This window comes from Rhineura floridana, chromosome 3 (assembly GCF_030035675.1).
Source record: "Rhineura floridana isolate rRhiFlo1 chromosome 3, rRhiFlo1.hap2, whole genome shotgun sequence".
In the NCBI taxonomy this organism is placed as follows: domain Eukaryota; kingdom Metazoa; phylum Chordata; class Lepidosauria; order Squamata; family Rhineuridae; genus Rhineura; species Rhineura floridana.
This window is the reverse complement of record NC_084482.1, coordinates 160,021,102-160,030,370: the sequence shown is the minus strand read 5'-3', so window position 1 is coordinate 160,030,370 and position 9,269 is coordinate 160,021,102. Positions and strand designations below refer to the sequence as shown.

Genomic DNA, 9,269 nt, shown 5'->3' with positions numbered 1-9,269 from the left:
GTGCTTCTTATTTTTGCTCTGGTTGTGCAGTTTCCCCCTCCCTCCTGCTGTCATTATCTCACCGAGTTAATGTATCTAAGCTTAACTGGTCTACTTTTCTTACAGCCTCAGGACCTGTACTGAGCATGGTGAGAGCTGTCCTTCAAGGCCACACCTCTAAACAACTTGAAGCAGGCTCTTTGTAAGCCGGCAAGCAGAAAGGAGTGGTAGTAGTTTGAGCAGTTTGGTTTTTTTAATTAGCATTTGTTAAGAAACACAGACAGAGAGAGTGAGAGAGCACAACAGTGGACAGTGGGAATCTCTTTCTATAATAAACATATTTGCATTGATTGTTGTGAATGGGCTGGGGATATTATAGGAGGATTGGGAGGAGAAATGGTGGATTATAGTCTGCACCTCCTCCTTTGCCTGAGTGGGACCTCTTGGCCACAGCAATCGTTTTAGATTGAGACTGGCTAAGTGGTGCAGAGAGCAGATTGGCCACAAAACGAGCGACTGTCAGAAAAGTATCCAAGACTCTTTCTACATTGAAATGGATAAAGGAAGAATGTGTGGGACGGGAAAGAGTGTGGCTTTAAGATTTTGGGGGAAACTTTAAAAAAAATGTGGAGCATTTCACTAGGTAAGGTTCAGCCCTTGTAGCCCTAATACACCAGCCTTCACTGCCTGTGACCCTCAAGATGTCATTAAGTCATTGGCCAGGCTGGCTGGGGCTGATGGAGTCCATCATAATCTGGAGGGCCATAGGTTCCCCATCGCTGCTATAACCAATTGGTGTCCAACACAGCCACTTCACTATTATAGGTCCTACGTTACATTCCCCCTCACACTTTTAAGCTTGAATAGTTTTATCCTACTCTTGGTTTTATTATTGATTTTAATAGGTTATAAATGTCTAATGTAAATAAAGAAAATGCATACATCGTTGGCTGTTAAATCATGACTGGAGTAACATTTGAGAAAAGGTAAACTGTTTATTCAACAGGATGAGTCCACACCCAACCAGTGGTTTGATCTACATGGCATCATCAGCATACATAACATAGGATCCAATCAGACACTCTTAACTGAATGGCATTTTATCATACATTACAGAGACAATATCCATAAGAGGAACAACAATCATTATACAGGGCAGCCAACCAGCAGTTTCCTAAAGTTTTCTGGCAAGAACAAAAAGCAGCCACTCAGAAGCAAATTGGATTCAGGAGGCCTATTGCCATATTGTTTAAACTGCAGTACTGCTAGGAAATTATATAGTCCAGGATTTACAAAAAGAAAGAAAAAACCCTATTAGGTATTGTTTAGTCAAAGAGAGGAAAGTGCATGGTCCTTAATAAAAGGGCTGAAACATTTACATTGTTTGCTTATGACAGCTTCTGTACAGCAATAATATAAGGGCGGGTGTAATTGCTTTCAAGTCAGGACCGTTACACACATTACTTGGTTGAACAAAAGGAATACTGTCACCAAGTTACAGGGGGAGAGAAGAGGCTACAACATTTACAGTCAGCCATCTCTGGGTGCAAGCTGAAATAGCTTTGGTTGAAAAAGAGCATTCTAATTTAATGGATAGGCTCAGAGATCAATTCTGTAATATTTCACTTTCTTTGCATTGGAGAAAATCCATTTTTTCCTTTTGGAGTACAGTGTCCCCAGCTACCATGCCATTGAGACTTGGACTCTCCCATTATTTCCTCAGAGGCCAGTAAAGGGGACTTTTTCATTGTTTGAAACATTTTTAATTTGCCAATTATAAGATTTTTTTTACTTTTTAGAAAAGGGCTGTGTCTGGTATTTTCCTCAACCACTTTGAATGTAGCAATGTCCCCCTACATTCTGCATCACATTAATTATATATGCTCCGATATTGGTCTCAGATCAACCCAACATAGATACTCCCATTACTGATTTTGGAAAAGCATCAGCATGGAACAAGACAGAGTTGGCATGGTGAGCAAAAGATTAATTTGTTTCATTCTGTCTCCTCCCCACCCCCATGTGAATTAACGTGTCCAGCCCACTCACAATTTTGCTTTACATCTGCTATTTCTATGCATTTTTAAATTGTCCTTTGAAATTCTTGTGTTGGGTCAAGCCACGTCCAGTTGTGCCTGAGGACTCAGACAAATCTACCATGAATTTCTCTTGTGTGAGACCACACAGGAAATGGCACTTTGCAAAACAAAAAACTTGTCAGTAGATTGTGCAAAAAGGCTGCACAACTGAAGGTTATAAACATATACAAACTCTACCCAGGTTCTAATGTTCACAACATACGTTGCCAGTGTTTTGATTCTGTACTACAAATAAATGCAGATGAGCTACAATTCCTAGTAGTCAACTGCAGTATGACAACATTGTAGTATGTGGGTAGCTCTTTAAAAATTTAAATACATTTCTTGCTTGTACAACAAAAAGGGAAAAAACTTTTAAAGCAATAACACCACATTAACTGTACAAGGTATCTTGATATGTCTAATTCCCAAGCACATTTAATCCAAGCATTTGTTCTGGTGCTCAAAAGGCACTTAAAAGATTTTTTTAAAACACAACCCCACCAACAGATGAAAACGCAAAAATAATTTAATAAAAAAAGACACTGGAAGTGTATCTTTATCTTTAGGAAGAAAAGTAAACCCTCAAATAAAGTCATTGTTTTCTTCTCAAGTTAATTTTCAAAAGTATGCTTAAAAAATCTGCCAAAGCAACCGTTCTCCATGAACTAAATTAGGAAAAATGTAACTGGATGCAACAATTTTCCAAATGTTTCTCGCTCCATCCCTTACCTGCCCCAATGCCTAAAACTACTTTTACTGGCTCACCACTACAGCAGACATAACATCTGCTGTCATGATGACCTTTGGATTACTCTAAAGTTAGAAAGGCATGGGGAGAAGTGTTGGGAGGGGAGATATTGAAATAATTTCACAAGTGAAAAAAACATAAATACCCCTATATTAGCTAACTGTGGCAATTACAAATGCCTACAACATTAGCAGACATGTAGCTAAACACTTTCTCTTTGTAATATCAGGGAACAATGATAGAATAATTACATACATTATTTTCCATCCACACTATACATGGAAAAGTCGGGATGGTTTTAGGGATGGGGAGGTTGTTTTAATTTTTACTGATGTATTTTTGTTACATTGAAATACCTACTAAGTGCAAAAATTTGGTGTCACTGGGTCTCAACTAAAATTTAGCCTTTTGTAAAAAAAGTTACATTGTAGCAGTTATTTTCCATCATTTAAGCAGGTACACCAATATATAAACAGACTAAAACAGGCAAGGGGCAGGGTACATGGATGAAACATGCTTGCACATATAAAAAAGGAGCATCACACAGTGGTTGTGTACATTTTTTTCATAGGATAAAATGTTACCCCAAACAATGTGTGCTATTGTATGCATTATATCCACATGGATGGGACTAGGAATGTATTTGTCAAATAAAAATGGAAATGGACTGCCTTCAAATCAATTCCGACTTATGGTGACCCTGTGATTAGGGTTTTCATGGTAAGCGATATTCAGAGGGGTTTTACCATTGCCTTCCTCTGAGGCTGAGAGGCAGTAACTGGCCCAAGGTCACCATGAGCTTCATAGCTGTGTGGGGATTCGAACCCTGGTCTCCCAGGTCATAGTCCAACACCTTAACCACTACACCACACTGGCTCTCTCATATGTCAAATAAAGGAGGACAAAATGCTAAAGTTTCTAAAGGAGCATTCCTAAGCTCCTGGGAAGGGCGGCTGAAGTTTTGGCAGTAAATGTGCAGTCCGCGTCAGCCGGCTGCCTGCTGAAAATCAGGGTCGCGCCTCTTCTGCTGAGCAGACGCACCCCACCGGTGCTTCCAAGCCGCTCCTGGCTTGTTCCAGCTCCAGGAGTGTGGCTCTCCCTCCTCCACTGTTTAACTCCCTTCCGTGTCGCAAACGCGGTCTTCTAATACCCCCCCAACCTGCTTTAACTAAGGTAGGAGGGAAGGGTGGGTGAAGGGAAGGGGAGTACAGCAAGTTAGAAAGAAAAGGGTGAGGAAAATAAAATAAAGCTAACAAACCCTAGAAGTGGCTGAGCTCTACATAAGCTCTGCTAAACCCAACCGTTCCTAGAGAAAGGCAGGGCTGGTATGGAGAGCGGGGATGGCCCCTCCCCGAGTGAGATGTTTAGAAGTGGACCCTACCTATAGCCAGAGAGAGGATCCATCCCAAGAGTCAGGACTGCCCTCCAGGAACCTCTGAGGAATGTAAAGTTACTAAAGGAGCATTCCTAAGCTTCTGGGAAGGGCGGCTGCAGGCCACTGGATACTTCCTCTCTGTGGCTGGAGACGGAGGTTTGTGGTTGCAGGTCTCCTGGCTGCCACTGTTAAACAGCCCTCGGTGTTTCAAGAGCAGTGAGGGCAAAACAGAAGTGTTCCAGAGGTATATTAGGGCAAATAAGAGGACGTTTTTGATCTACCAGATCCAAAGCTACTTTTTATTTCCTGGACATGCCCCCCAGATTGGGGGGGTGGGAATTACACCAGCACTGGAGCTGGTGTAGTTATTTTCCTTCTTATTAAAACCAATGCTGGGGGTTGGGGAAGCCCAGGAAAGGCAAAGAGCCACTGCCTCCCCACTGTTTGCCCTGGCTGGCGCAACTCTAACAAGTCTTGGAGCTGGTGGTTCCTCCACCAAACACTCCCCCCAAAAAACCCTGCAGAGGATTACTTTGACCATGGTCTGACAGCTCTTTTTCCTGTAAGTCATTTAAATAATTCTATGGGGTCCTGAAAGATGACAGATGTCATTAAACCAACTTCTAATGAGACATGGGAAAAAGAGTCTTACTTCTTTTTAAATGATAGCTACTGCAAAATTAAGTCAAGACACACCAAGAAAGAAAAGGAAAGTGCAGATTTAATCAAGTGTGCAATCTGAATGAGGTTTGTCAAAAGGCATTCCATGTTAAAATAAATGCACAGTGGTGTTTAAAAGTAAAAATGTTAAGTCCAGCCAAAGGGACATTACAAAACATTTGTCCACAAAACAAGGCAAAATATTTTTTTTAAAAAGCTGCAAGAAGAGTCTTGAGTCCAGTGAAAACAGCAAAGTCTTAGTTATCATGCAATCCCTGGCGCTCTCTCTCTTTTGTATATGTTTTTGCCGAGATTAGTTTTTAAGAGAAAAAAGAAATATAACTTTGTTTTCATAAACCCCTAACTGCTTTATATTGTTATATAGTACAGTACAGAAAGTGCAAATTGTCACCCCATCAGATCAGTTACATGTCTGATATGGTCAAATATGGCTCATGCTATTCATGCAAGGGGACACAGTCTGAGTCAAGACCCTCATGTGCTACTGAGTAATTTTAAAGGGAATGTGATTTTACCAAATGCTTCCTTGCCTGTTTTAATTCAGATTTTCCCCAAAGGAATCATTAGCAAAAAGAGGATGGGGGAATAAAATATTTCAAACACTATATAAGTTATCCTATTTATTTATTGTTATCAACCACAGGTTACTGGAGTCCTCTTCTGTTTTGAAAACTTCAAGACAGCAGGAGTTGAGTTTCTTTTGTACACACATAACATTGTGCTACAATATGAAGTACGTACAGAAAATCCTAGGTTTCCCCTTCACGCGAGGGAAAGATGTACTACTTTTAATTTCTTTGTGTCCACAGGTGGTGTACTCTTCCAATCAGGAAGTGACCACAAGCTTCCATGTTTCAATGAACCAGTCTTTAAGAGATGACCTTGAAGACAAAAGCCCATCCATCTATCTAGTAGGATAAACATCTTCATCAGATGCACTTCAGGATTTGCAGGACAACAGCTGAGCCAAACCAAGGGTGTTTTCTTTTGCTTGCTACAATTCTAAAGCTAAGCCAAACCGATTCAAGGACTGACCAATCTTCTATTGCTTAATGCAGTTGCTGTGTAATCCACACACACACACACGCACACACACACAAAACCACTCTCTAGCTGAAGTCTAGGGAGGGGCGAGTTTCTGAGGTAAATCTACCAAAATGTTACTGGGCTATGTACAGTGCCATATATACTTCTACACAGATTTCAAAGTTCCAGTGGTAATACATAAAATAGCCATCTTATATGGCTATACCAAATATTTCCAGCAATCTTGATGAGTATGTCTGTAAAATATCATGAAATCCTTAAGCCACATCTACTGTCCCCAGTGTTACTGTTTTTACAAGAGTCATTTTTCCCTGTCTTTTTCTTCAGTTGATGACATCATTTGTACAATCATAGCTTTCACCCCAAAACAAATGAAAATCAGGATGGTTACCCATTTTTCCATCCAAGATTCCCTTGGGATGGTGCTAGCTACATGGTGCCAGATTTATCGGAGGAGCTGTTTGGGAAGATCTTTTCTGTGGGTGTCACCGCAGGACTACCCATTCCTGAGCTGCTACTGCTACTTGATCGATGCTGGACAACTGGCCTGATGGGTCTCATGGGTGGGGGCCTAAGCTGAGCTCCAGCAAGCCGGGCTGAGAGGGCAGGCTTAAAAGTCGTCATCATTTCAGTGGTTGAGCTGCTGCTACGCCTCATGGCAGCATCAGGATCTCTGATCATGATGGTGTGAAGGGGGCTGGCAGGTTCAGAATTGACAGAACCTATCTGAGGGTTCTTCATTGGTTCAAGGGTGTCCAGGACAACATCAGGGGCTTGTTTCACAGTATTTTGCCTTTCAAGTTCACGCAGCTCATTCAATGCTGTGCTCATCGTCTTTTCAATGTCCTGTAAACACAGTAAGTAGAAGCAGGAAGAAGAGTTATAATCCTTACATTAGATGACCTAGATCCATCCACAATCTGTTTCTCAGGGTCATTTCTTTGCCTGGTTTAGTCACAGGGCTAAATCCAAAGGACTACAAGTGGACCAACCTCTAAAAGTTTTCCCACAACTAATGATGCAAGTGTTTTATATAGGTTCTAAAATAGTTCTCATATTTCCACTTGCTCAAGAGCTCTGGAAGAATATAAAGTAATTTCATTTCCTAATGCAGGGATAAGAAACCTGTGGCCCTCCAGATATTGTTGGACTCCAGTTCCCATCATCCCTGACCATTGGCCATGCTGGCTGGGGCTGATGGAAGTTGGGAGTCCAGCAACATCTGGAGGGCCAAAGATTCTCCACCACACTTCTACTGTAAGATGGTGAACCAGTGAGCAAGAGATACCTTACACATATGGAAGGGCACCTTTGGATCCAATTCTCTATAATGTAAAATTGCTGAACATCAACACCTCTCAGAATAGTAAGGTGAGCCCACCAAGCAGTCTTTAAAATTCATCTCCTTGACTAGGAGTAAACATTCAGTTGAGAATAAAATAAATAAAATAAATGTCCTGGTCACGTGGAAGTTTAATAGGCCAACTCTCCATGGCTATTAATTAAAAGTACTTGTACTCTCCTTTAAAAAAAAGTTCAAGGCAGCTTACAATGTAATGAAAGACAGATTGAAATACAGAAGCACAGCAGATAAATAGACAAGAAAATCAGGATATTAAGATTAATCTTATTCTGCTTGCACACTGGGTGGGAAGTACCAATGCCATAAATCCCTGAAACAGGGCATGCCAGGGGAGGAGCTGAGCCAACCTGGGATGTGATGGACCACAAGCTGGGCCCATTGCCTTCTCATGATGGCATTAGGCTAATCGCTGTGCCGGCTTCAGGCTGGTGCAGGCATTTGCTTGCCCTCCCCCATCTTCTATGGGTTATGGATGTGGTGATGGCCCCCCTGCTCTGTTAAGCCCAGCCAAGCAGCAGCCAGGGTTTGTTTTGCGCCTGAAAGCATCAATCTGCAAGACACTCTCCCTCAAAATTAATTTGGGTGGAAGGACCTTCAATACAGACCGAAGAAACCATTTGTCTTTAATTGTACCCAGTTCAGTAAAATAATGATCCTTATTGTATCTTGTAACTTCATAAATGCACAGTTAGAAGCCTACTGAAGTTACAGATTTTGTTTAGTACTTTTGTTAAAATAGTTCCTCCTACACTGTAGGCATCACAGATACAGGATGCAAATCCTATTCTGATATTAGAAAAGCTAGTGCTTTTAAACAGCAGAGTAAACATCAAAGGACAAAATGACACTAATTATTCTTCCTATTGTAATAGCTATTAGGCCATTGAGATAAAATAACATGATTATTATTAAGACAATGTTAATATAAAAGTGTCATATTACCCCTTTTCCTAAACCCCTCATGTTGGTACTCTAGTAATCTGCTCAGCACTTAGCAAACAAGCAGTTTCTTTCTGCCCCATCTAGCAGAAAACCAATCTAATTTTGTCACAAAGATAGGCTCAGCCTTAACACACAACTTTTGACATCTATCGATGAATAATGTATTTTACTAACTTCAGCAGATAAAACTGACCTATGTACTATGTAGGGGGGGGAAAGTGCTAACGTGATTTTTGGCAGAGCTTGGAAAAGTTACTTTTTTGAACTACAACTCCCATCAGCCCCAGCTAGCATGGCCACTAGATTGGGCTGATGGGAGTTGTAGTTCAAAAAAGTAACTTTTCCAAGCTCTGATTTTTGGACTGCATTACTGACAACAAAACGAGCATGTTTACTTCAGGATGGATATATTTGCTTCAGGATGGAGAGGGAGGATGATTGGACAGAGGTAGAGCCTTCCTCTCAAATCCCTTCCATCTGTTATACTTCAGTGAAACTATAAATTCCCAACCCCACAATACTCATTTGCAAAAAAAGTCCCAAAACAGATATAATCCTAAAATACACAGAACTGGAATTTGAAGATGTACATAGGATGCACTGTGAGAAGCTGTCCTTTCAGAACAAAACCCCACCAAGGTCAATGGGATTTATTTCAAATGTGTAGGATTGAAACATCAGTATTGCAAAGGAAAAGTATAAATGCCCAATCACACCCCTGCAGCTTGTTTGCGGCAGAGTCCACTCTAAATCCTTTCGTAAAAAATCATTATTTTACTATCATAGTTTTTTTCCCTTTTAATTTGAAGGGTAGGTAATATAGTCTAATCCAAATTTTAATAACCCTCCCTGGCTGTCCATTCATGTACCTAACAGAGCACTGAACAATCAGCTATTTTCCATATTTCTTGCTGATATGAAAAGGTGCTTTTATAAAACAAAGAGGTGTTTCTCTCTGGTTGTTGCCAGCTGCTCTTCCTTTACTAGCCATTTGTTCCCACTCTGCTTTCTTTACTTGCATTTCTTCTCTGCTTGTTAAAAAAAACTTTTATA

The 9,269-nt window shown here is 40.8% G+C and overlaps 1 protein-coding gene across 2 annotated transcripts in view; it reads right to left on the bottom strand.

Annotated features, from left to right (window-relative positions):
* Nucleotides 1-1,047: 1,047 nt before the first annotated feature.
* The window catches only part of SRGAP3 (SLIT-ROBO Rho GTPase activating protein 3), a 332,528-nt gene continuing 324,306 nt past the window's right edge, over nucleotides 1,048-9,269 (bottom strand). For both annotated transcript variants that reach the window (XM_061618521.1, XM_061618522.1), the window contains exon 22: nucleotides 1,048-6,757. In XM_061618521.1, coding sequence (XP_061474505.1) covers nucleotides 6,341-6,757 — 417 coding nt within the window. In that variant the 3' untranslated portion in view covers nucleotides 1,048-6,340. The remainder of the gene's footprint in view (nucleotides 6,758-9,269) is intronic.